The 27,694-nt window shown below is 45.1% G+C and overlaps 2 protein-coding genes across 5 annotated transcripts in view; both read right to left on the bottom strand.

Moving 5' to 3' along the window:
- Positions 1-4,319: 4,319 nt before the first annotated feature.
- LOC109437592 (zinc finger protein 805) lies at positions 4,320-27,694 on the bottom strand. Of its 4 annotated transcripts, XM_074315429.1 has the most exons (5): positions 27,270-27,694; positions 24,980-25,106; positions 21,238-21,333; positions 7,634-7,753; positions 4,320-7,018 (listed from the first exon to the last, which is right to left on the bottom strand). In XM_074315429.1, the coding sequence occupies exons 1-4, from the start codon at positions 27,300-27,302 to the stop codon at positions 7,680-7,682; spliced, it is 330 nt and encodes a 109-aa protein (XP_074171530.1). In that variant the 5' UTR covers positions 27,303-27,694; the 3' UTR covers positions 4,320-7,018; positions 7,634-7,679. The 4 variants fall into 4 exon arrangements, with proteins under 4 accessions (XP_074171530.1, XP_074171532.1, XP_074171531.1 ...); XM_074315431.1 differs by lacking the exon at positions 21,238-21,333; XM_074315430.1 differs by lacking the exons at positions 4,320-7,018; positions 7,634-7,753 and adding an exon at positions 18,506-19,975.
- The window catches only part of LOC109437590 (uncharacterized), a 46,970-nt gene continuing 33,710 nt past the window's right edge, over positions 14,435-27,694 (bottom strand). The window contains 1 exon segment of the mRNA XM_074315433.1: positions 14,435-17,978. Within this exon segment, the coding sequence (XP_074171534.1) occupies positions 16,542-17,978 (1,437 nt within the window). The 3' untranslated portion in view covers positions 14,435-16,541.

Here is a 27,694-nt window from a genome sequence, read left to right as displayed (position 1 = left end):
ACATCTAATCTTGTACCAAGGGCTGGCCCTGGCTCCTAGCCAGATCCGAGACCAATTCCTTGTGTTGCTGACATGTATGCTTATTGGCTCCTTGCCACTGTTGTTAGTGAAGTCCTCAAACCCCAGAAAACCGAGGCAGGCACGGTTGTTCCCCCAGCCGCCTCTGCTACTGCAAGATATTTCGCCCGTACTGATGAAAGGCCATTATTGCTTCTGCGACTCTAATTGACTGGGATTTCACCCGCATGGATGAAGGGCTGGTGCTGTTTCTGCACATGATGTTTCGCCCGTGGTGCTGTTTCTGCGACTCTAATTGACTGGGCCCTGGTGGTATGTATTGCCTCCTTGTTAGTGGTATGATGATATATTCCCCTAATCTCTGTCTTGTTTTACTTACTTTCGCTTTGTAATAAAACTCTAACCCCTTCATCCCGGCTTGTGGTGGTGTGTCTTGCGTATCGCGCCTTGAAATTAAGTCTGTGCACAGCAATCGATACTTATCGACACAGGATCACATATCCTTCAGGAGTCTTTGTATCAACCACTTGTCTGCCCTGCTTCCTGAGCTTTCGTTCAATGCCCATCTTCCCATTTTACACACAAGAGCACTGAACTCCAAGGTGACATGGCTGGGGATGGGTATGGTGCAGACAGGCTGGAATCCCAAATCCAAGCTCTTAGCTCCTAATTCACTCTGCCCCCTCCACACCTGCCCTCTCATTCCCCCATTTCCATCCTTCTTTCTCTGTACTTCTGGGGTCCCCAGACACATTTCTGTCAACGCAACAATTACTTGATTGCACGGGCTTCATTTAATGTTCTCCACATGAGACGAGCTCAAGGGCAGGGCCCACATCTCAGTCACCCCGGGTAGCTCAGCTCCTCACCGTGTGCCATGTGAATGAAGGACAGGGTCACATCACTTGCCCCAACAGTGGCAAGGTCATAGTGGCCCCTCTGACTGAACATGGAAGACCAGACAATGAGAAACGGGAGATAAGGGAACAAACCTGAGTCCTTCATCCTCTGGAGGGCATGTCATAACTGCTTTGGGACAAATGCAGGACCAAGTCTCTGAATCTGCTGTTATACTGAAGATCTCCCAGGTGTGGAAAGAAACATCTTCTGCAGGAGAGGGTTTCTTTGATTTTTATGGACCCAGGAGCTCAGCTACAGGTACAGCCAGAGCCACTGCACAGATACGTTTTTCAAGAGAGGATAGATGGGCCCTTGAGAGACAACTCTCACAAATAACAGAAAACTATACAGGTTGTCACTAAAAAATCGTAATTATTTTGACTACTGACTCATTGAGAAATGAGTGCATAATGAAACATGGTAAAGGCACCACAGAATGGCTTCATCCACAATGGTGATTCAAAACTATGCCTGAGCTCATTGACGAGGCACTGAAGACGGTTCACAGTGAGGGTGTGATTATTTTTATATTAAACAATGTGCTATATTTTTTAACATGAGGTAATAATGATCATGTCATATAGTTCAACATTTAGCCTCATAGACAATCCCATAGGAGATATTCCAAAATGAACTTCCTGATGAGAGCACCAACAAAGTGAAACCCACACGTACCTGCATGTCTTCAGCTCGCTGGTAGTTCCAATCACTTTTCTTTATGGCAACACTTGATACATTCTCATAAGATTAAATACTGATATTGCTTATTCATTTGTTTTTTCGAAGTTTAGCATGAATTTAAATTGAATGTATGCTTTTACTGTTTTAGCCCTAATTCAACGCCTAGAAAATTATTGAGGTGGACTTAGAAAAGACCCTCAAGAGATTTTAAAAAGTGAAAATTCAGCCAGAGGAAGGAATCAGGACTCACTGGGAAGACTGCACAGCTTCATGATCATCTTCATGCCTCAGAGAAAATAAAAAACACGCAGATCACGATGGAAAAATGACTGTGTTGGATGTTTAAACTGACATGAAAAAAGAGCTTGGTTTTTTTGTTCATTTGTTTCTCTTAACAGTATCTTTTTAAATTATTTTTTAAAAATACAGTTGACATACAATATTGTATTAGCTTCATATGTATTACTTTTTTGTTGTTTTAATTGAAGTCCTCGCTCACCACTCTTATTCAACATAGTATTGGAAGTCCTAGCTATAGAAATCAAGCAAGACAAAGAAATAAAAGGCATCCAAGTTGGAAAGAAAAATTGTCATTATTTGCAAATGATATGATCTTATATATTGAAAATCCCAGAGACTCAACTAAAACACTATTGGATCTAATCAATAAATTCAGTAAAGTTGCAGGATATAAAAATCAAAACACACAAATCAGTTGCATTTCTATACACTAGCCATGAAACATCTGCAAAATAAAGAAAACTATCCCATTCAAACAACACCAAAACCAATAAAATACCTAGGAATAAATTTAACCAAGGACGTGAAATACCTGTACACTGAAAACTACAAGACTGTTGAAAGAAATCGAAGAATACACAAACAAATGGAAGGACATCCTGTGTTCATGGATTAGAAGAGTTAATATTGTTAAAATGTCCATGCTGCTCAAAGCCATCCATAGATTCAATGCAATCCCTATCACAATTCCAACGGCATTTTTCACAGGAATAGAAAAACAATCCTAAAATTTGTATGGAACCACAAAAGATCCCAAATAGCCACAACAATCCTGAGAAAGAACAAAACCAGAGGTATCACACTTACTGATTTCAAACTATCCTGCAAAGCTATAATAATTAAAACAGTATGGTACTGGCATAAAAAAAATGATACACCAATCAAACAGAACAGAGAGTCTAGAATTAAAATCCACATAAATGCTCAAGTAATATTTGATAAGGGAGCCAAGAACATCCAATAGGGAAATAGTCTCTTCAACAAATGGTGTTGGGAAAATAGAAAAACCACATGCAGAAAAATGAAATTGAATGCCTGTGTTACACCATTCACAAAAATTAACTTGATATGAATCAAAGCCTTAAACATAAACCCTGATACCATAAAACTTCTGAAAGAAAACACTGGGAAGAAGCTCCTCGACAATGATTTTTTGGATATGACACCAAAAGCACAAACAACAACAACAAATCAACAAGTGGGACTACATGAAACTTAAAACCTTTTTCACTGTAAAATAATTAACAAAATAAAAGGGCGACCTATTTATTTAGGTTCTCCTAAATAACAACTCAATAACAACAACAAAAAAACCCCAAACAATCGATTAAAAAATGGGCAAAAGAACTAAATAGACAATTTTCCAAAGAAGATACCCAAACAGCCAACACATACGTGAAAAGGTGCTCAGCATCACTAATCATCATGGAAATGCAAATCAAAACCACACCAGGAGGTGGCTGGTTAGCTCAGTAGGTCAGAGCACATGCTCTTAATAAGGCTGCTCGTTCAATTTCCCCATGGGCCAGTGAGCTGCGCCCTTCACAACTACCTTGAAGACAACTTGAGCTGAGCTGCCGGTGGGCAGCCAAATGGCTCAGTTTGTTAGAGCGCATGCTCTTAACAACAAGGTTGCCGGTTCTACTCCCACAAGGGATGGTGAGCTGTACCTCTGCAACTAGCAACGGTGACTGGACGTGGAGCTGAGCTGTGCCCTCCACAACTAAGATTGAAAGGACAGGCCGGCCCGGTGGCTCAGGCGGTTGGAGCTCCATGCTGCTAACTCCGAAGGCTGCCAGTTCGATTCCCACATGGGCCAGTGGGCTCTCAACCACAAGGTTGCCGGTTCAACTCCTTGAGTCCTGCAAGGGATGGTGGGCTCCGCCCCCCTGTAACTAAGATTGAACACAGCACCTTGAGCTGAGCTGCCGCTGAGCTCCCAGATGGCTCAGTTGGTTGGAGCGCGTCCTCTCAACCACAAGGTTGCCGGTTCGACTACCGCAAGGGATGGTGGGCTGAGCCCCCTGCAACTAGCAACGCAACTGGACCTGGAACTGAGCTGTGCCCTCCACAACTAAGATTGAAAGGACAACAACTTGACTTGGATGAAGCTGATGAGTCCTGGGAAAAACATACTACTGTTCCCCAATAAAGTCCTATTCCCCTTCCCCAATAAAATCTTGAAAACACAAAAACAAAAAAAGAAAACCCACAATTTAAAAAAAAAAAAAAGGAAAGAAAGAAAAATGTTGACAAGAAAGTAGAGAAAAGAGAATCCTTGTGTAATACCGCTGGGATTGTAAACTGGTCCAGTCACTTTAGAGAACAGTATGGAGGTTCTTCAAAAAATTAAAAATAGAACTACCATATGATTCAGCAATCCCACTTCTGGGTATTTATCCAAAGGAAATGAAAACAGGTTGTTGAACAGATATATGCACTTGCACGTTTATTATAGCACTGTTCACAACAGCCAAGATATGGCAACAACCAAAGTGTCCATCAATGGATGGATAAAATTGATACACACACACACACTATTCAGCCAAGACAAAAAAGGAAATCCTGCCATTTGCAAAAACATAGATGGACCTTGAGAACATTATGCTGAGATAAGTCAGACAGAGAAAGACAAATACTGTATGATCTCTCTTACATGTGGAATCTAAAAGAAAAACCAAATCAAATTAAAAAAAACAGAGTGGAACAATGGTTACCAAAGGCTGGTGGGTAAGAAATGGAAGAGATTGCTGTTTAGAGGGTACATACTGGCAACTGGTAGATAAATATTTCCTGGAGATTTAATAAACAGTACAGATTACAGACAACAAAACTGTATTACAAACGTTCAATTTGGTAATAGACTAGATCTTAATTGTTCCCACTACCAGAAATGATACATATGCAACGTGATAGAGGTGGTAGTTAACACTACAATGGCAATCATAGTGCAATATAAATGTATGAGATGAATATATTGTACGTCTTAAACGTTGTACACAGTGTTATATGTCAATTATACCTCAAAACAATACCAAATAAATTAATACTGAGGTCTCAAACGATCTTAAGTGGCACAGTAAAATGTACCTATTCATAGGTGTGGACTTATCTCCTTAGATATGAAATAATCTTAGGCAACAAGACTTTTAGTATTCTCCTTTAAGTTTTAAGTGCTTCACATTTATCACAAAGGCTTATGCTCCCCAATGGTTGAGACAGTGTTTTGTAATAAAGGATTTCAATAAATATTTCCAGAGCTGTTCTCAAGTGCGCAGGTTACCTGACGCAGGAAGGCAGAGCATGTACATTAAGTCAGGTGACGGGGACAAGTCCCCTTTACTTCAAACCCTGCTCCTTTTCTGCCACCCAGCAACAAAAAACAATGAATAACAAATTGTCATGGGTTTGTCAGGAAAACCCCAAAGAAGCCATGAATGCATTTCTTTTTGTTTCGTCTACTTCCTTTCTTCCTCCTCCTTTGCGTCTGTTTTATGTTTTTTAAATATTCCTGTGATTGCTTGTCAGTGAATACCAAGGGTAGAGCTACAGGTGAAGGTTTTTATAATTGCACAATAATCACTGGTTCTCTTTTATAAATTCTCAGATGTAATATCTTAGGCTGGGTCGATTTCCAGTATGACTCTGATGATTTGCCTCCGAGTTTCTCATAGCAATGACACTTGCTGGGCTTCTCTTTGGTAAAATTCTCGGATGCCAAGTAAGATGCTTCCTCTGGTCAAAAGCTGTTCCTCAAAAAGTTACATTCTAAAGGTCTTTCCCTAGTATGAGTTCTCTAAATTTGACTGAGGTATGTCCACTCGCAGGCTTTCCCACGTCCCTTATACTCACAGGTTTTCTCCTCCAACACACATACTTTGAGGCTGGGTGAGGAATGAACGAAAGCTGAAGGTGGGTCTGCATTCACTGTATTGACAGGTTTCTCCCCAGTGTGATTCCTCACATGTTGAGTTAGGGAACAGCAGTCACAAAAGGCTCTCCAATATTCTTTCCACTCAAAGGGTTTTTCTCCAATGTGGATCCTATTACCCCAGAAAAAAACAGAAGGGTGAAGAAGGCCTTTCCACATTCACTGCACTCAGGGCTTCGCTCCTGTGAGAACCCACTGGTGATGAGTGAAAAAACACCTGTCACAAAAGGCTTACCAACATACTCTGCACTCAGAAACTTTGTCTAGTGTGGGAAATAGCTCCGGCCTCTTGAGAAAGGCTTTCTCATGTTCACTGCAGTCAGGGCTTCACTTCGGCACAAACTGCTAATGGCGTAACATGCCAATGTTGGAATCCTTACCCGTGTTCCTTCCACATGTGCAGATCTTCCCCTGTGGAGACCATGAAGGCATCACCTGGTCCATGTGAGTTCTGTTCGTGGAAAGCATGTCCTGGACAGAGCAGACTATCATCTGTCCCCACACCAATGTGTTCATAGCTCATCTTCCTTGGGAGACTCTCCTTGGCTTCCAGCAGTTTGGTTGTTCCCTGGCTCACCTCACCCGGGAGTCCCTTGAGACTCCGAGTCAATTGACCCTGCAGTGAGGCTCCCTGCAACAGGGCCAGCTGAGAGGAGGAAGGCTTTATGGTCTCAGGTCATGCTTTCTCGCCTAACATGAATCCAACACACACACAAAGGCCTGTTAGTGATGCCGGCACAGAAAGACCTCCCCACACTCCGTGCTCATGTGTGGCTTCTCCCAGTCAGGGGCCTGGTGCTGAACAAATCCAGAGTTGGCCAGAAGTTATTCTGACCTGCCCTGCAAGTGAAGGCCTTCTCTAACACACAGGATCTGCCACTCCTCACAAATGAGGCCTAGCCCTCTACCCTTCTAAACAATTCTGCTCCCCCTGCTGCTTCTGCCTCTGATCAAGGCTTACACTGAACGGGAAGTCTCTCCTACATGAGTCACATGTTGCTGGATGGTCACTGCCAGACATTGGTCCCTGTGGCTCAGCCAGGTGCAAAACTGTCTGTCAAAACCAGGCTACCCATCAGAGTGAGCCTTCTGTGGGGAAGGGCCCGCCTTGAGAGTTCTCATCTGTGACACTTCCAGAAACACCCTGCTCAGAAGGTGCAGCTTCATCCTCCTGTCCACACCAACAACCTGGAGAAAGAGAAATGCTGGTGAAGTACATGTTTAATGGGGGGGCAAATGGCATCCCATAACAAACGTGTGTCTGACAAAGGAATTAGTCCCTGGGACTGTTGGCAGAACATGGGTGCTAGAATCAGGATGAGGAAGGGCTGTTGTGCACTTCACAGAATGGAGGACACATCACGGGGAGAGGGTCTGAGGACAAGGAACAGTGTAAGGAGAAGAGATATAGTCTCCCAACAAGGCATAGGCTCCTTGTGACAGGTGAATGCTATGCCAAAGGGTGTGTCCAGGGCCAGAAAAATCTGTCTGAAACTGAATACTTAGTCTTCAAGGAAATTTTAACGAAATGTGCACACCTCATGACATGTTCATTGAAAGCCAATTCTGTAGAGCACTACATGGAGTACCAAGAAAAGAATAGATAAGATGTGGGACGAGAAAGGTGGGGGACTAACCGGTACCTAAAGTCCGAGTACAAATGACAAGTGAGCAAAGCATCAAAAATGGGGAAGGAAAAGTGAGATGAGGTTAACCACTGATGTTGGCATCAAACACTACTAGTCAAAAGCACAGATCACTCATGTAATGCGAAGCCAGCCCTGATGTCACCACTGCACTCACCAGGGCCAGGCCTCCTCCAGGTCTTCTTTGCTATGGCTGGAGCTGTCTACCTTCTCAGGAACCCTGGGCTCCCCTCTGGCTCCATGTGGGTGACTCCATGGGACCTGGAAACTGCAAGTCCTAAGGGGAAAGAGCTGGTGAGTGGCCAACCATGACCCAGGGCAACGATTTCCACAGAGAAGAAAATTAAATTTAAAAAAAAAAAAATCTTGGAAGAAACTCTTGCAGGAACAGCTCACTGTTTTTCATAAGGCGTAATCACATCAGTGCCTGCAATTCTTTGAATAGTTAGGCCTTGGGAAATGTCATTTGGAGGAAAGGGGCAGAACCTGGGAACAGAAAGGCCAGGAATTGGGATAGTCCTCCCAGCCAACGTGTGGCCAGGACATTGGCAATCTGTTGAACAGACTGTAAGTCTCGTGACCCCAAATCCTTCATTTCAAAGCTTTGGATAGTACATGTTGGGGCTGCTCAGGAAAAGGAGAAGGCAGTAGAAGGCAGTGCCCACTGCCTGGCCCTGGTACCCACACCAACTACTCCAGGGAACCAAAGAGCTGTGCTGTGATAGAACCATGAGACACAGAGCTGCCCCTTGGGAAAAAAAGGAAGACTAAAACCCAGCCCAGGAAACTGGGAATCATACCCACCCCCCCTGGAATCCATGCCCTCATTAAGCACCTCCAGCTGTGTTTGGGCTGGACCTAAATACTCTTTCTTATTAATAAGAAACAGAATATGGCAAAAATGATGGGAAGGCCTTTTTTTTTTTTTTAAGATTTTATTGGGGAAGGGGAACAGGACTTCACTGGGAAACAGTGTGTACTTCCAGGACTTTTTTCCAAGTCAAGTTGTTGTCCTTTCAATCTTAGTTGTGGAGGGCGCAGCTCAGCTCCAGGTCCAGTTCCCATTACTAGTTGCAGGGGGCACAGCCCACCATACCTTGCGGGAGTCGAGGAATTGAACTGGCAACCTTGTGGTTGAGAGCCCACTGGCCCATGTGGGAATCGAACCGGCAGCCTTCGGAGTTAGGAGCATGGAGCTCTAACCGCCTAAGCCACCAGCCTGGCCCTGGGATGGCACTTTTGAGAATAGATTACAAAAATACTGGCTTCTATGTTGAATGTTGTCTCTTGCTCATGTTCATGGGAATCAGCTGCCTTGTGGCCTGCTTTCAGAGAAGACAACATAGCAAGAAACTGAGGGAGGGCTCTGGCCAACAGCCAGCAAGGAAATGACAAATTAGCCCAATAGTCTCCTGCTTGTGTACATGATCTTGAAGAGATTCATCTCCAGTTAAGCCTTCAGGTGAGACAACAGCCCTGGACAGTGTGACAGCAATGTCACAAAAGACCTTGAGCTAGAGGTACCCACGTAGGATATGTCTGATTGTGACCCACAAAAACCATGAAATAATAAATTTCTGTCTTTTCAACCTACTAAATTTGGGGGAATTTGCTGTGTACCAACAGATAACTAAAACAGGGACTTACCCAGTGAGGACACAAGTGCAAAGTTCTCCAGCATCACATCACGATACAGGCATCTCTGAGCCTCCTCAAGGAGCTCCCACTCCTCCCGAGAGAAGTACACGAACACGTCCTCGAAGGTCACACAGCCCTGCCATGATGGGGAGTTGAGCCCACAGGCAACAGGACCCCCCAGTCAATCTGCTCACATACCCAACCCCTGGTCCCTCTCCTCCCAGCCTCCCAACTCAGAGGACACACCAGGCCTCTGATCACTATGTCCAGCCCCAAACAGAACCAGGCAGGTGGGCAGACAGATACTCTGTAAATTATGGGTCTGGCGGGAAGGGCCCAGAACACCTTGCTGCCAGTCAGTTCCCCTGGTGCCATCCAGACCATGCCTCCAAGACACAACTTTAAGGCTGTCAGTTCATATTCCTCCCTGGTCTCCCTTCCTCCTGTCTCATTTCTATTCTCCACTCTGCAGCCAGAAGGAACATGCTGAATGAAATCTGTTAAATCATCTCCGTTCTCTGATCCAAACTTTCAGAAGGGGCACTTAGCTCCTCCAGATACCATTCCAGGCCGGGCTTCTGCCCACGCTGTTTCCGTAAGATACAATAGAGATCCCGATCACTCCCAACTCAGTCTCACTTCCAAGTCTTTGTACATGCCTGTTCTCGTGACTGGGACACACTTCCGAACATTTTTTCTTCCATGTAATCCTTGGCTTGTTCTCAGGACACTAGTCCAGAACTGACCCCCTCCAGGGACTCCACGAAAGAGAACCGAGAGATGGAAAGGTAGAGCCCTAGGACACCACCATCAGCTACCTAGGGGAATGGTGACGACGAGGGTATGTGACGGTGAGGCCAAAGGACCCTCCACTCACCTGCGCGGGATTCATCAGCGCTGCCGCCCACGCCTCTGTCACCCGGCCGAATGGGCTACGCGGAGCCCTGTGTGGCGTGTGACCAGGGTGGGGTAACCTCCTGCTTCGTGTCGCACTTTGAGCGTCGCTATAAGAGGGTGTAGAACCCTCACAAGGCCCAGGCCGCCACTTTCAGGTGTCGGGGCGCCGGATCGTTGAAGCCCTGGGCAAGCACGAGGCACGAGGGCGCCCTTCCCACAGTCGCCGACAGTCTCTGGGAGACAGAGCAGGCGCCAGAAGTCACAATCGCACAGGAGCAGGGACAGCCCCGCCACGTCACCCTCCTTTCGTGCTCCGCCCGAGTAGCCGCCTAGCGCTGCGCTCCCATCCACGTGGACCCGGTCCAACCAGCAACTGCGCGCTACAGGAAGTATTCCGGAGGCAAGGCCAGAAGTCCCGCCCCAAGGCGCCGGAATCGCCCCTCTCCCAGGCTTTCATTGGCCCAGAGCTCGGGCGGAAGCGTGAGGCATCTCCTTCTGAGTAGTTAAGTCTATTCCGTGTTTGTGCGCATGTGCGGTTTCTCTTCTCCATATCAACCGACAAGCGGCGCTAGTGGAACAGGCCGGGAAATAAAGTTCCAGGTTTCCAAACACAGGAGCGGTTGGTTCTCTTTCTCTTAAAACGACCAAATTTCGATAGGCATGGAAGCAAAGCCTGCCCTCAGTTATGTAACCGCAGGACCAGGGAATCTGTTAGAAATGCCAGCTCTGTGGCCTAACCCAGACCTAGTGAATCAGAAACGTTGGGGACCGGGTGCAGCATGCTGCTTTATGGAATCTTCTGGTAGCTCACTCAACCATGAGAACCATAGCGCTACTGTGACTTTGATGGGAAGTAGTTAAGTCCCTCATGGGAATGCACATAAAAGTGCCTTTCACATAGTGCACAATAAATTAATAACTACACTAATCCCCCCATCAGTGGTTTTGCTTTCCGCAGTGTTAGTTAACTGTGGTCACCTAGTCTGAAAATATTACATGGAAAAGTCCAGAAATAAATAATTCATAAATTTTAAATTGCACACAGTTCTGAGTAGCATGTTGAAATCTCAACTCATCCTGCTCCGTCCTACCCGGGATGTGAATCATGCCTTTGTCCAGCATATCTGCACTGTATATGTATATGTCTGAATAGAAAAATACATAGTATAGTGTTCGGTACTATCCTCCATTTCAAATATTCACTGCGGATCTTGGAAGTATCCCCCACAGATAAGGGAGACCACTGTCGTTAGCGTTATCATCACAATGCTTTCATGTACACTGCTGTGGGAGGTGAAGTGGGGGGGCATCTCTGCAGGATTCTTGCCATTATTTAACAAAACAAAACAAAAAATGACTCACTGACTCAGCAGGTAGTTGCATAAGTTTTGATTAAAAGTTTTACATAAAAGCACACATTTGGGGCCGCCTGGTGGCTCAGGCGGTTGGAGCTCTGTGCTCCTAACTCCGAAGGCTGCCGGTTGGATTCCCACATGGGCCAGTGGGCTCTCAACCACAAGGTTGCCAGTTCGATTCCTTGAGTTCTGCAAGGGATGGTGGGCAGCACCCCCTGCAACTAAGATTGAATACAGCACCTTGAGCTGAGCTGCTGTTGAGCTCCTGGATGGCTCAGTTGGTTGGAGTGCGCCCTCTCAACCACAAGGTTGCCGGTTCGACTCCCGCAAGGGATGGTGGGCTGCATCCCCTGTAACTAGCAACGGCAACTAGACCTGGAGCTGAGCTGCGCCCTCCACAACTAAGACTGAAAGGACAACAACTTGAAGCTGAATGGCATCCTCCATAACTAAGATTGAAAGGACAATTTGATGTGGAAAAAAAAGTCCTAGAGATACACAATAAAAATCCTGTTCCCCTTCCCCAATAAAATTAAAAAAAAAAAAAAAAAAAAAAAAGCACACATTTGTACTATTTGGCTTTAGTTATTTTTTAAACAGCACGGCAGGGTTTCTTAAACTACAGGTAGGCATGTTGCCCAAGAGATGCCTTATTGCAGGCCACACAGTTCAGATCTTGGAAACATCAGGATTAACTGCTCTCAGGCCTAAATGGATAGTGGAGTTGATATAGCTTCACACTTGTGACATACTAGTTCACAGTAACCAGGACCTCCCTTTTCCCCTCCTTCATCTCCTTCTGACCCTCAGAGGAGGTACAAATAAGTAATCATGAGATGGCCCAGCCTGAAGCTCAGAGGCTTCAGGTCATCAGGTCCTGTCCTCATCAAAACACCATCACAATAAGCCCATCACCTGAACTTGCAGCCCCCAAGGCAGCACTAAATCCTGGGGAGGTGTAAAATCTAGAATCACTGAGGAGATCCCCAGAATGGTGCACAAATACAAGAACAATTAATACACAATTTCAGTCATTTCTGCCTATATTCAACTGGCTGCAACTCATTCACATGGTCCCAAATTAAGTGTAAAGAAAGCTGAGACACTGTTCTGCCAGGTGTCCAAAAAAAGAAAATAGGATTGGTAAGCATCTGGCCAGTTTATGTCACAACCCATCAATCTGGCCACCAGATGTATATTTTATTATTTATCCTATGTATTCTGCACTGTCACCCTTTTATTATTACAAGTCAAAACACCATTAGTTACTGAGCTCATTTCACTGTTGACAATCCCTAAGGTGTGTTGTCCTTTGCATCATGTTCAAATATTGTTCCTTACCATTAGGAAACAATCAACACAAAATAGTCTCCACTCACTCCCAATATATAGTGGGTCAGGGACATAATGAAAGGACATACTGAAGATCCTGAAGAAATCGCCAACAAAGATTTCAATAGTGTTTTTCAAGAAAAAGCGTGGAATAAGATTATATGTGGCCAAAAACGAAAAATGTAATAGAAAACTAACTCACAGAAAATGAATGTTAAAGGTTCCATTTAAGGTCAAAGGAAAGTGACCAGGTGAAAGGTCTGCAGCAATACTTTTTTTCCCTGAAATTAAGACCTAACCGGAAAATAAGCCCTAGCATGATTTTTCAGGATGACATCCCCTGAACATAAGCCCTGATGTGTCTTTTGGAGCAAAAATTAATATAAGACCCAGTCTTATTTTCAGGGAAACACAGTAGAAGGAATAAAGATCCAAAAGGATGCATCTGTGAATAATAGTTATTCATTATCTGTATAAAACATAAACAGTATCTCATTGCTGAGTACAATGATAGAATTATCATGCAATCCTCAATATCCCTCATATTGTGCAAGAGGAAGGTGAAGGTATTAACTCTATGCTCATTTATGTTAAGGACAAGTGTTATAATTTTAGCTTAAACTTTAATAGGAGTATATACACTCCCAACTAAAAGAAAAGTGTAGAATGTAAACAATCTACATAAATTTTTAAAGGAAAGTACAAGAAACAGAACTGAAGCAAAGATAAGCACAAAACAGAAAAATGCATTTAAACCCAAATATACCAACTACCATATGAAATGAGTATGGAATAAGTGTTTAAATTAGTAGTCAGTAACTTTGGTGGGTTGAAAAATATCCAGCAATATTCTGTTTACAGTGACACTAAGAAATAATACAGAAATAGATGGAATAACACCAATACTATAAAATCTCATCCAGAAAAGAAGAAGAGGAGGAACACTTTCCAGTTAATTTTTGGAGGTCAGTATTATTCAGACACCAACACCACTACAAAAAAAATTAGACTATGGACCAATATGTACATGATTTTAGACACAAAATTCCCCAACAAAATAAGAGACAATATCACACGATCACATCAATCGAAGGAGAAAAGAATTTTCCCCCCTTCATTCGCCTCCCCTCCCCACTCCAGTTTAAACCATTGTTTCTCAGTCTAGTTGTGTAGGACACAGCTCCCTGGCCCATGCTGGTATTATGAGCCTTGCGCTTCTACCAAGGGAGATAGTTGGTTGCCGGTTGCCAGTTGGCCACTCATGGCAGCACACGGTAGCCTGTGGCAGGAAATAAGCAGCCCACGGATGCTCACAGCAGCCTAGCTCCAGGGAGAGCTGTTGTTCACAATCTTAGTTGTAGAGGGCGCAGCTCACTGGCCCATGTGGGAATGGAACTGCTGACCTCAGTGTTAGGAGCACGGCGCTCCAACCACCTGAGCCACCAGGCTGGCTGGAGAAAAGTATTTAACAAAATTCAACATCCATTCATAACGAAAGCTCTTAGCAAATTAGGAGGGAAACATTCTAAACTAAAGAACATGTGTAATAAAAACCCACAGCTATCATCTTATTTAATGGTCAACACTGAATTCTTTCTCCCTACCATTAAGAACAAGTGTGTCCTCTTTCATCACTTCCATTCAACACTTTACTGGAAGTTCTAGCTGGTATGATAAAGACAGGAAAAGGAAATGAAAGGGTTACAGATTAGGAAGAAGAAATAAGATGTTCACTATTTACTGGTAACATTATTGTTTATGAAGAAAATTCCAAGGAATCTACAAAAAAAAAATGCTGCTAGAACTAATAAATGAATTCGGCAAGACCATAAGATACAAGTTCAACATACAAATATCATATTTCAATATAACAGTAATGATCATGTGCAAACTGAAATTAAAAACCCAACAATGCATACAATGACTCAAAAAAAAAGTGCCTAGATAAAAATCTAACAAAATACAGTCAGGGTCTATAAGCTAAAGTTACAAAACATTAGCGAAATAAATCAACAAGGATCTAGATAAATGGAGAGGCATACCATGTCCATGGACTGAAAGAGTCAATATAATAAAGATTCCAACCTCACCAAAATGACCCACAGATTAATTTCTACCAAAATCCCAGCATGAAGTTTTGTAAATATAGATAAGCACATGATAAAAATGTATATGGAAAGACAGGAAAAAAAATGACATGGAAATCTAAATCAATTTTTTAAAAGGATATGGAAGAACCATTTTACCCAATTTTAAGACTTAGTAATAACTACAGTAATCAAGATAGTGTGGTACTGGCAGAAGTTAAGACACAGCAATCAATGGGATAATATAGAGAACTCAGAAATAGCCCAGCATGAATGCCCAACTGATTTTTGACTAAGGAGTAAACGCAATTCAATGAAGGTAGGATAGTCTTTTCAACAAATGGTGCTAGAACATCCTTAGGTAGAAACACAAGAAAGAAATTTAATGTAAACCTCACATGGCAATACAAAAATTAACATGAACCAGAAATGTAAAAGATAAAACAGTAAAACTATAAGAAAACACAAGAGAAAATATTCCAGACCTAAAGCTTTCTGAAGACTTCTTAGACATAACATGAAAAGGATGAAGGTTTTCACAATAATGCCATGGATAAATACAACGAAAATGGCTTGGCCTACAATGCCAAAACTACACATGTACTCACTTAAAAGGCCCTAAGGAGGGTTCCAAGTGAATACGTGATTATTTTGATATCTTTCTGTACAGTATATTTCTTAACATGAGGTAATACTATCACATGAAGCTCAAAAAAAATCAATGAAGGAATTCCAAAATACCCTGATAAAAGATACTAGTCATTAGTCTTTATATCGAGACTAAGCTTATGGTGACAACAGTGCCACTCACACATACCTAAATGTATACATGCCCATTTCACCTGTTAAAATGCTAGTTAATTTGACAGTGAACCTTCACACAATCTTTTGTAAAGTTAAAAATGAGATGCTTTCTCTATGTGTTTTTCTGACTTTATTATCATTCTTTAGCTTAACTTAGCCATGTTTTACTTTATTTTCACTCTCATTCAACCCCTATAAAATTGTTGAGGTGGAAGCGTCTCTAAGGAAGATTGAAGAAGCTCAGAAACCACAATCAGAGGTAAGAATTAAGTTTTATCTGGAAAGGTTGCACAGCCACTATCATCCTCACCTCACAGAAAAATAGAGAAAAAACAAACAAGTGAATGGATAAAGACGAAGTATGAGTTTTTTGGGTGGTTAAAGACACATTTAAAAAAATCATGATTTTCAAAATTCAAACAGTCTTAAGTGTGCAGTAAAATGGACCCATTCATAGACATATAAAAGCAGTTCATCACTCAGGCCTTCATATTTCTCACAGACTTATGCTGCTCACAGGTAGAGACAATGTTGTAGAACACAGGCTTTCTTTCAATCGATGTTTTCAGACAGCTAACTCTCCCAATACTGGACAGAAGTGAAGGTATATAAAAGACAAAGGGACAAGACCCTCTGATCTCTGAAACAACACTCCCCTCTCCCCAAATAAACTAAGGATGGGATGACAAATTGCCATAAACTTGTATGGAAGAAGCTGTGCTTGCATTTGTCTTCCCTCTTCTGTCTCTTCTCCTTTGTTTAAATTTCCCTGAAAATAATTTTGTAGTATAAACTAAGGAGGAAGATGTGGCTGAAGGTTTTGCTAAGTGCATGATAAACACTGGGTCACTTTCCTGGATGAATTCTCTGATGTTGAATGAAATTCTAGGCTGAGTCAATTTCTAACGTGACTTGTTAAATGACAACTGATATACTGCAATAGAAGGTTTTCTCACAGAGAAGAAAATTGTGGAATTGCTCTTTGGTATGAATGAGTAGATGTTACTTCTGGCAAAACATTTTCCTCAGTGGTTACATTAAAAAAGTCTTTCCCCAAAAGGAGTTCTTAGAGGTTGACTGCAGTCTGCCCATTTGTGAAGGGTCTTCCCATTTCTGTTACACTGACAGGGTTTCTCCCAGAATGCATCCTTTGATGCTGATTCAGGGATGAGCTGCGACTAAAGGCCTTTCCACACTCAATGCACTCATAGGGCTTCTCTCCAGTGTGGATGACGGTGTGTCGAATGAGGCTTGTGCTCCAGCAAAAGGATTTCCCACACTCCATGCATTCATAGGGCTTCTCTCCACTGTGAATCCGCTGGTGCCTTGTGAGGCCTGAGCTGCGGTTGAAGGCCTTCCCACACTCACTGCACTCATAGGGCTTCTCTCCAGCATGGATGCTGATGTGTCGAATGAGGTCTTTTCTAGTGCTGAAGGCTTTCTCACATTCTTTGCACTCAAAAGGTTTTTCTCCAATGTGGGCCCTTTTATGCAAGATAAAAGTGTAGCAGTAGGTGAAGGCCTTTCCACATTCAGTGCACACATAAGGCTTCTCTCCTGTGTGGATAATGGCATGTCGAATGAGGTTTGCCCTCTGGCAAAAGGCTTTGCCGCACTCCAAGCATTCATAGGGCTTCTCTCCACTGTGAATCCGCTGGTGCCTCGTGAGGTATGACCTGCGGTTGAAGGCCTTCCCACACTCACTGCACTCATAGGGCTTCTCTTCAGTGTGGATGCTGAAATGTCGAATGAGGTCTGACCGATTGGTAAAGGCTTTCCCACATTCTTTGCATTCATAGGGTTTTTCTCCAGTGTGGGCCCTTTTATGCAAGATAAAAGTGGAGCAGTGGGTGAAGGCCTTTCCACACTCACTGCACACGTAAGGTTTCTCCCCAGTGTGACTCCGCTGGTGCTGCTTGAGGTGTGACCTGCGGTAGAAGGCCTTACCACACTCAAGGCACTTATACGGCTTCTCTCCAGTGTGGATAACGTAGTGCTGAATGAGGTCTGTGCTGTCACAAAAGGCTTTTCCACATTCCTTGCATTCAAAGGGTCTCACTCCGCTATGAATTTGCTGGTGCCATGTGAGGTGTGACCTGCGGTTGAAAGCCTTCCCACACTCGACACACACAAAGGGTTTCTCTCCCGTGTGGATGATGTAGTGTCGAAGGAAACCAGTCTTATCACGGAAGGCTTTCCCACATTCTTTGCACACAAAGGGTTTTTCTCCAGTGTGGCTTCTGTTATGCAGGACCAGATTGGAATGGTGGGTAAAGGCCTTTCCACACTCACTGCACACATAGGGCTTCTCCCCAGTGTGGATCCGCTGGTGCCTCGTGAGATGTGATCTGCGGTTGAAGGCCTTCCCACAATCGAGGCACTCATAGGGCTTGTCCCCCGTGTGGATCATGTGGTGCTGCAGGAGGTGTGTGCTCTTGCTAAAGGTTTTCCCACACTCTGTGCACTCATAGGACTTCACTCCAGAGTGAATGTGCTTATGTCGAACCAGGAAGCATTTCTTGTTAAACACTTTCCCACATTCCTCACATTTATAGGGCTGTTTCCCTTCATGAATTAAGGGACCTCTCATCAGTCTGCATGAGTCTTGTTCACATAGAATGTCTCCTGGAGAGACTGGTTCCTGGACAATCCTGTAGGGCAAACCATCATCTCTCCCTAAACCATCACATTCAGAGCTCAGTTTTCCAGGGAGCTTCTCCCTCGGGGATTCTGTCCCTGGTCTCAAAGGTCCTTCCTGAACTTCTGATAGCCCATCCTGACCCTTGCCTTGCCCTACACGGGCATCCCCTGAGGCTTGATGAGTCCGTCTTTCCTGGAGTAAGAAATCCTCAGACAAGGCCAGGTGGGAAGGGGGAGGCTGTGTGGTCTCGGGTTTTGTGCTATCACCTGAAGAGAACACACACACACAATGGCTTATTAGTGATGACAACACAGAAAAAACAGGATCACCATTTCAGTGAGAGCAAGAAGATGAAGATAGTGGCCCTGTGTTCAATCTCTGAAACCCAGGTTTGCCATTTATTTTTTTGGTTCTTGGACTCTTGAAACCTTTAGAAGGGAGACTCAGAGGGAACGGATGGATGGGGGACAAAGTGTCTGGAGAGTACAGGCGGGTACAGCATAATGACACTGAGTTTGCTCAAAGCAAGAATATCTCAAGGTGCTACAAGGGGCCAGCGAAGGGGCACCTAATGCAGCCTAGATGGGAAGCAGTAAGATCGTGGTCTCTGGCCACAAAAACTGTAGGCCCAAGTTCCAGAGGAACTCAATATTAGCTTTGTGGCACCTGGCAAGGGACTCAAATTCTGTAAGCCTTCACTTTCTTCTCTAAATAATAAAGCTAAAAATAGTGCCTGCCTTATATAATGCTTATACAGAGGGTGCCAAAAAAATGTATACACATTTTAAGAAAGGAAAAAATTGTATTGAAATTGTAATACTTAATATATACCGATAACACAAGATGAATATAAGTCAAGTCACATTTGATTTATGCAATTACCAGAGGTGCTCAAAGTCGTTATCATCAGTGTAATTTTAATACAGGTTTTTCCTGTACCAGAACAACGCAGCTCAAATTCTGCCTGCACAAAGTCAGCTGACAAATTCCTTAGCTGTTCCCGTCTCAATTTCCTCATCTGCAAAATGAAGAGACTCCGTTTCTGCCTCACAGGCTGTCATGAGGGCTAAGTGAGAAGATGTCCGTAAAGCGCTTTGCACTGTGCCGGGCACAGCAGGAGCGTTCGGTAAACTGTGGGCCATTAGCCAAACCATTGTGATCACTGCCACATTTGAAAATTTGGAGCAAAGCACTGACCGTAGAAGCAGCAGTTCACTGCTGTTGTTGGAACAAAGGGACTTCCCCACAAGGCCTCAAAGGGCAAAGGGAACTATGTTACCTTGAGCTGACAAGGACAGGGAGGGATGGACATGCACATGTGAACAGTGGGGATGGGAAAGGTTGCAGACACTGCGAGTCTGGTAGTTTCTACTGATGCTGAACATAAAGCTACCCCACGACCTATACACATACCGGAACAGGTTAACAGAAACCAATGCTTACATACACCAAGACACGGCAAGAGTATTTCCTGCAGTGTTAAGTTAAAAACAACAGAAATGTCCATCAAGACAGGAATGGATAAATGAATTTCAGTGACATAACACATTGTACTGAAATTGATCAAAGTCCAACCACACAAAAAGAATTGTAAGGCAGGGGCCGGCCGGTGGCTCAGGCAGTTGGAGCTCCGTGCTCCTAACTCTGAAGGCTGACGGTTCGATTCCCACATGGGCTCTCAACCACAAGGTTGCCAGTTCAATTCCTCGAGTCCCGCAAGGGATGGTGGGCAGCGCCCCCTGCAACTAAGATTGAACATGGCACCTTGAGCTGAGCTGCCACTGAGCTCCCAGATGGCTCAGTTGGTTGGAGTGCATCCTCTCAACCATAAGGTTGTCGGTTCGACTCCGACACGGGATGGTGGGCTGCGCCCCCTGTAACTAGCAACAGCAACTGGACCTGGAGCTGAGCTGCGCCCTCCACAACTAAGACTGAAAGGACAACAACTTGACTTGGAAAAAAGGCCTGGAAGTACACACTGTTCCCAAATAAAGTCCTGTTCCCCTTCCCCAATAAAATCTTTAAAAAGAATAAGAATTGTAAGGCAGATATGACAAATAGCAGACTGTGGGGCTCAATAGTCAAAACTGATCTATGCTGACAGGCTAAATAGGGGAACCTAGAGAAGGGCTACTCAGGGCATGGACCTCGATGAGGTGCTGGAGATAGTTTATATATTGGCCAAGGTGGTGTGTAAAAGTTTATACATATGCAAAAATTCATCAAGCTGACCTCTTAAGATTTTGCACAATACAGGATGAGTACACCTCATTCAAAAAGTGCAAGAAATAATAGTAAGTGGGAGGTATGGAACACAAGTGTAGACATCTCTTTGAAGAATGACAAAGCTTCTCTAAGATCGATTGGACAGGGAAAGGAATCAATGCCAGTGTGAAGCCATTAGAGAGGCATTGGCACTTTTTATTTACTTTCCCCAAGCACAAGGCCCTGAGAATATTTTATGTCAAGTAGAGAACAGATGAAGTTACTGAAGAGGCAGAAAAGAAGAAGCAGGTTTCCGGAGAAGGTGTGATCTAGACACTGGTGCAGGAATCGGCCGTGTTTGGAGGCAAGACCTCCCCTAGGGAGGTGAGAAGGGAAGACACACACACGAGAGATGAAGATGAATGTGTAAGGGTGAGGACCAAGCCACACAGGAAGAAGACTATTTTTGCCATGAAACTCTGCTGAGACATCAGTGGCACGACAAGATCACACGCAACTTCCCCAGGGCCACAAGGCTGCTGTGCGTCACAGCTAGCTTTTAAACCCAGGCAGCCAGAGCCTAGAATGCAAATGTACCTAACACCCCACAACTCCCCACCAGGAGCAGTGAAGAGTGTGATAGGGCTCAAAGGAGGGGGAGAGAGGACCACAGATTAAAAGCCTCCATGGATCCCAACCTTACAGAGGCCACAAGAAAATTCCCACAAATTCCAGAGGCAGTGGTCAACTCATTGTCAGCAAGGGGGCCGTGACCCCCACCTGGCCAGCTGTTGGCACCCACCTGGGCAGGAACTTGGGGAGAGGCCTCTCTTTGATGTCTGTAACTCCGGGCTATGTTCCAGTGGGTAGATCAGCTCTGGTTTGGGCAAGGGACAGCCTGTTCATAGAGATAGAAAGAAGACATAGGGATTTTGGTGACAAGAAAGAAAACCTCTCAGTCTAGGCTGGGACTTCAGGATATGGAGGAGACCTTGGAACAAAGCTGCTCCCATTCACGCAAACAAAATGCTGTGACCTGGAAACCAATGGCGAAAACACCATCATTGGGCCCCAGACTGTTGACATTCAGGCTGGCTGCATAGACCACACCAGTTCCCTTTGATTTCCATGTGTAGAATCCCACCACAGAGATGCTTTCTCGTTAATCCAAGTCGGGCCTCAAGCTCCCCAGGCATCAGCAACCCCAGGGCTCCTGGTCGCCACCAGATCCATTCAGACAAAACCTGTGGGCAAGGCCTGGGCATCAGTACGTTTTACACAAGCCCCAGGTGATGGTGACCCACCTACCTGATAGGTTAAAAAGCCCTGGTCTCCATCATCTCACAAATGACAGCCCTGATCGTCAGTAGTCTGAGATAGGCAGGTGACCCACACGAACCACTCTGAGTAACAAGAGAGCTTATTCCAGGAAGGGCGGAATGACACGCCTACAGCTCCTGTTGTCCTGGAGCGTGTTGAGACTTCTGTGAGGGACCCAGCCTGAGCATCACGACCAAGGACAGGAAGCGAAGAAACAGATAACTGGGTTAGCACCCACCAACCCAGGAGCCTGCCCACATCTGAGTTTCTTGTTGGATGAGATGCTGAATTTCCTTCAGGATGAAGACTGAGCTGGTGTCATGTGTAGCTAAACACATATCAACAAATATGAAGGGAAAAGACGCTGGAGAAGTCAACAGCAGAGGAGCCGGGACCACAGAAAAGTCACCTGCAGATCCTGCACCAAAGCTCAGGGTTCACCCATCTTCGCAAAGCAAATGTTCACTCACGTCTGCCACATGCCCAGCACAGAGCTCGGTGACAGGGCAGTGGAAAGGTGACCGAGGCTGTCCTTCAGAACTATCAGAAGCCATTCTCCCTGTGACCTCAGGGCCTTTGCACATGTCAGCCTTCTACCTGGAAGGCTGTTCTGACTCCCACCTAGCTCCTTCTAGCTAACTCTAACTCTTTGGGTCTCAGCTCAAATGTCACTTCCTGAAAAGACTTCACTGAACTGTGGCTCCTGGGTCCGGGTGCTTCATTAATCTGCCATGTTGTTACGGAATTTTTAATCCTAATAGTAAGTCAAAAACTAACACTTAGGGCATTTCCCATTTCTAGTTCTGCATATAAGGAGCTTGGGAGTTGCCACTCCATCCTAACAAGTGAAAAGCTGCAAAGACTGAACGGCAAAATCAACAACTCTTCTTGGAACAGTGACAGAGGGGAGCACACAGGGCAAACTGCTGCCTGCCCCCAAGACTGCAGAGATAGACAGCGAATACAGGGAGTCATGGCTTTCCAGAGCAGACTCATGAGCAGAAACTGCTGTGGGAACCAGTGCCTGGGCAGGAAACCTGAGCAGTAAGAGATGAATTGTTGGAAGCTCAGTGCAGACAACTCCAGGGGGACCCAGTCAGAGAAGGATCCTCACAATATTATGAGATTTACCTCTAGGAGCTCAACTAGATTCCCACAAAAAATACAAGAAAAACATCCCCTTGGGCTTCTGGCAGGGGGAGGGGAAAAGAACCAATGTTGAAATATTCCATAGTGCCCTGTTCTTAACAAGCCCGCCTCTAGGAGAAACTATGGAGTTAACAAAGCCTAACCAACTAGAGTTTTATCAGAGCCTAAGTCACCTGGGAGAAGGGTGTACAACAGCAAGGGTGACCCTGCTGTGAACTATGGACTCTGGGTGACTATCATGTGTCAGTGTAGGCTCTCAACTATAACAAATGTCCCATCTGGGGAAATGTCGATCATGGGGAAGCCTGTGCATGTCAGGACAGGGGTTGTATGGGAAATGTCTGTACTTTCCTCTCAATATTGATGTGAACCTAAAACTGCTGTAAAAAATCTTAAAAACAAAAAAAAACCAAACTAGTGTTAATAGGGTGTAACCACATCCCAGGGACTGCGCCAAGCAATTTAACAGCATCGTTTTGTTTCAAATTGAATTAAATTTATGTAGTAATTTAGAAAAGAAATGACATGTTTAAAATATTGAGTCTTTTCAAAAAGGAACAGGTTAAGTGTCTTCATTCATTGATCTAACTGGTTTTTATTCTTTTTTTTTTTTTGGTCCTAAGCAGTGTTCTGTTGTTCTTCCTGTAGGCATGAAAAATTCCATTTTAGGATTTCCTTATGGCATCCACATGAAGTACATACTCTGAATGAGCACCATTTTATAGATGAAGAAACCAAGGCTCAGGGAGGCAAAATGATTTGTTGAAATCAGGTAAATTGATAGCTGAGCCAAGATGGAAACCAGGGTCTAGTCGTGTCTGGCATCTGGCCTACTTAACTACAAAGCTACACAGCACTGTTCCAGAAAAGGCTGAGTCCCAGTGTGAGGATGATGACCAGGACAATGATGGTCTCACTAAGAGTCATGACAGCAGCAGGAGTCACAAATGCTAAACCACATAGCAAGGAATCACCAAGCATTGTTCTGAGCCATTTACCCTCATAACAGCCTGTGAAGTAGATACTATTTCACCTCACTTTACCTATGAAATAACTGAGGCACATATGGGTTCAGTAACTTGCCCAGGAATGCACAGCTCATAAGTAGCAGAGTAGGGACTGGACACCAAGGGTCTGAGACCAGACACTGGTCTTCCAAGTGCTACACTAAGGAGGAAGCTACGAATACTCCTGTGTGGGGCCAGCACCCTCAGACAAATGAGCTGTGGTGATGACAGGACATGAGCAGAATTCAATTCTCAGGAAACAGGGACCAGAGAGGGGCAGGCTTGGTGACGCCAGACTTCAGCATTTCACGAACCAATAAAATAAAAAATTGGGAATTCCACATAGTGATCTGGTCAAAATGACACATTTGTACAAACATCAAGTATCTATTCTTATCAACATTTCACAAAAGAAAGGACTTGTACCATCAAAAACTGCAGAGCTTTTCAAAATAAAGATGAGTCGTTTAAATTGAGTGGATTAACCTTTATGAGGGACTCATTGCAATGGCCCTATTTTCCTTCCTTGCCAATGACAGCATGCTGGGAGAATTGAATGAGTGAAGAGAAACAATATAAACATACAGAAAGAAGTAGAGACGAGGAATGTATTGGCCTCAGAGAGCAAGGGCTGGATGACCACTTTCTTCTGCAAAATAGCTGCGGCAGAAAAATCCACTGTGAAAAGACAATGACACAGGCCACCCCAAAGAGAGAAGCCAGGAGGAGAGACCCAGAAGCCAGGGCTAATCATGGTTTTCTGAGTTCTTTTATCTGTCCCTCAAGGAGCCCAGCCAGAATGCGCCTTTGGGTTCTGCAAGACACCCTCACTTCCTCCCAACACATCCTTCTCCTTTGGCTGTGACCAAAGGTGAAAAAGTCTGTTTCTTGCCCAACCCTTGCTAAGAGACAGGAGACTAGGTAGGAAGACAAGAGTCCAGAAAAAGACTGAAGCTGTGGGGATTAGGGAGGGCAGGCTACAGGCCTTCTCAACCAGCAAGCCTGGAGCCAGAGGATAGAATGAAGGAGGTGGCAGGTCCCCCACATGGCAGAGTGGGGAGGACTTACCCAGAGATACCAGGAGCCTGCAGGTTTCCAGCATCACCTCCTGGTACAGGGTCCTCTGGGCCAGGGCCAGCTGCCCCCACTCCTCCTGGGTGAAAGTCACTGCCACATCCTCAAAGGTCACAGGCATCTGGAAAGTCAAATAGAGGCAGTAGTGTTGGTCCTGTGGCTGTTGGATGGGATCAGAGACCGTCTGTGTCGATGGAAAAGGGGCAGAGAGCAAACACTTCCTGAGGGCTGAGCTCTGTGTTAGGCTCAAGGAAACAGACACTGCTTGCACTGATCACAGCAGTGCAGGAGACCAGTCCCCTCTGTGGGAGCCAATGGAGGAGGACACAAGGTCAGGACCATCCTGTGTGGACTATGAGGGACAGAATAGTAAAAACTCTCGGATGTCAGAGGAATAGGAAGTAATAATGATAATGAAAACAATACCAATAATAATTACAGTACCTGCACCCAAGACTCACTGGTCCTCACTGTGTGCCTACCTGTGTTAAAAGTGACAGGAAGTCCCCAGTTCTGACGTCATACTGAGATGCGAATCCCAAATCTTAAAATCAACACTTGCCTACTGTGTGAACTTGGGGACCTCACTTCATTTCTCAGAACCTGGATTTCTGGATGAATACAATAATTCTCACTCAGCAATAATAGTTATAAAGAATTAAAGAAAAAATATTTGTGAAAGAAATACTGGGGTGACTGAGCACAGCCTGTAAAGTCAATACCATCATCTTCACATCAGTCAGAGACCTGAGATCCAGGGGGCTCTACCAGTTCACCCAAAGTTTACATGTCTTATGAGCAGAGGTAGGATTTGAACCCGGGCCCCTCTGGTCTAGGGTCTAATTGCATAACCCTGACATTCCTCCATTAGCAAAGCAAAATCAGAGTTAGTGAAGATATGAAGTATTTCAAATAAATTTCACTGTTACATTCATTTCAGCCACCACTGAAAATATTTCTGTGGACTTGGGCAGAGGAGCAGACTCATTATCACCCACCTTACAGGAGAGTCACCTGAGGTGGTGGCACCTGCTTGGGAAGTGGCAGGACCAGCTCCCGTTGCTTCTGTGCCTTGGAGACTCCCAAGGAGAATCCACAATGAGACATCATTTCTTTAACTTACCTCTTTCCTGACAGCACATATCCCTGAGGAAAGAATACTTCGGGACCAGGAAGAGGAGTTGCCAAGGACAATGCAGGCTGTGACCCACAACAGAACGATGTCTGTCCTGGCTGAGTAGGCTGGAACATTCAGCAAATGACCACAGTCTGGCCATCCTAGGACATGTCTCAGCAGACTGAGGGAGGGGCAAGGCAACCCCACACGTCCTCTGGGGACTCCTTAAACAACCAATATATCCTCTTTCTGTCCACCTGCTGAAATGCCATGTCCTCAACTCATGCCAAGACCACCTACTGGAAGGTATCCCACTCGGCGCTTACTTTACGTGTTACCTGCAGGCCTCCCTATCCACTGCTGGTAGAGAAGAGGGTAAAAATACAGGCTGTGGTAGACATAGTGGTTGTTAGTTTCTGCTACTTAAGAGCTGCGGTGACCTTGGGCAGGTAACTGAGCCTCTGAGCCTCAAGTTGATCTTGTGCAAAACAGAACTCAGCTCTGAGTTGAGGATGTAACCAGGTTATATATTATGCCTGCCTGTCAGCCCACAGCAAGGACTCAATGAAGGTCAGCTATTCTACTTTTTTGTTATTGTTTTCTCTTTGCTCCCACAACATCCTGGACAAATTCAATCAGATACACTTATTTCATTTGGCTAGGTTTCTACACAAAAATGCCAGAAAGATTGGCAAGTAGGGAAGAGGCCGTTGTAGCTGGAACAGCTAGGAAAGGCCTCTCTACATAGGTGACATCTGAGCACAGGCCAGATGAGAGGGAGGCCCTGCAAAGGTATAGGGACAGTATCCCAGGAAAACACTCAGGCAAGGACAAAGACTGGGGGATGAATGAGAACTTGGAATGGTCAGGTTGATGTTTCTGAAGAGGTGGTACGGGAAGAACGGAACGCCAGAGGTCAGCCGGTGGGTGACGGGGTAGGAGCCTGCAGGCCATGGCGGCGGCTGGATTCGTAACTGCTCATGGGAGCTTAGGAAGGAAGCATCATTTGTCCTTCACGCAGTCTGAAAACGTGTCACAGACGCGACACAACTGTAAATAAACGACAAGGACAAAGAAAATGCAGTGCCTTTCCTGACCTCCACCCTGCCCAGGAGCCCTCTCGGAACCAGCAGAGAAGCAGCAATGCCCAAAACATCGTCCACTCACTTGTGCCGGGTCCATCCACACCGCCGCCATCATGGGACCCTGCGGACAAAGCGGGACCCGGAGAGGTGGCGACCGAGGCGGCTCCAGAATTCTGCCGACCGCCACCTCCTCCCTGCCCAGAGCAGGGCAACGTCGCCTGACTGTCGCACTCAGTTTCCCCGAGTGAAAATGCACACCAGGCCTAAGTGGTCGCGTCAGGGTTGCGGGGACCGAGGTTGGGGCCCCGGCTGGCGCTCACGGGGTGCCCCTTCCCTACCCGGGCCGGGGAAACGCGCCCGGAACATCCCTCCAGCTCCTAGCGCACCGGAGGCGCAACCCCGCAGTCAGATGACGTACATCAGCCAGGAGCCAGAAGCCCCGCCCCGCCGGACCGGCCGCAGGAAACAGCCGTCCTGGGCCGTCATTGGCCCCGCGCACACGCGGCT

Source organism: Rhinolophus sinicus, linkage group LG11, assembly GCF_036562045.2.
Source record: "Rhinolophus sinicus isolate RSC01 linkage group LG11, ASM3656204v1, whole genome shotgun sequence".
NCBI classification, from domain to species: Eukaryota; Metazoa; Chordata; class Mammalia; order Chiroptera; family Rhinolophidae; genus Rhinolophus; species Rhinolophus sinicus.
The sequence above is the reverse complement of the archived record's forward strand: the minus strand, read 5'-3'. Positions and strand labels throughout refer to the sequence as shown.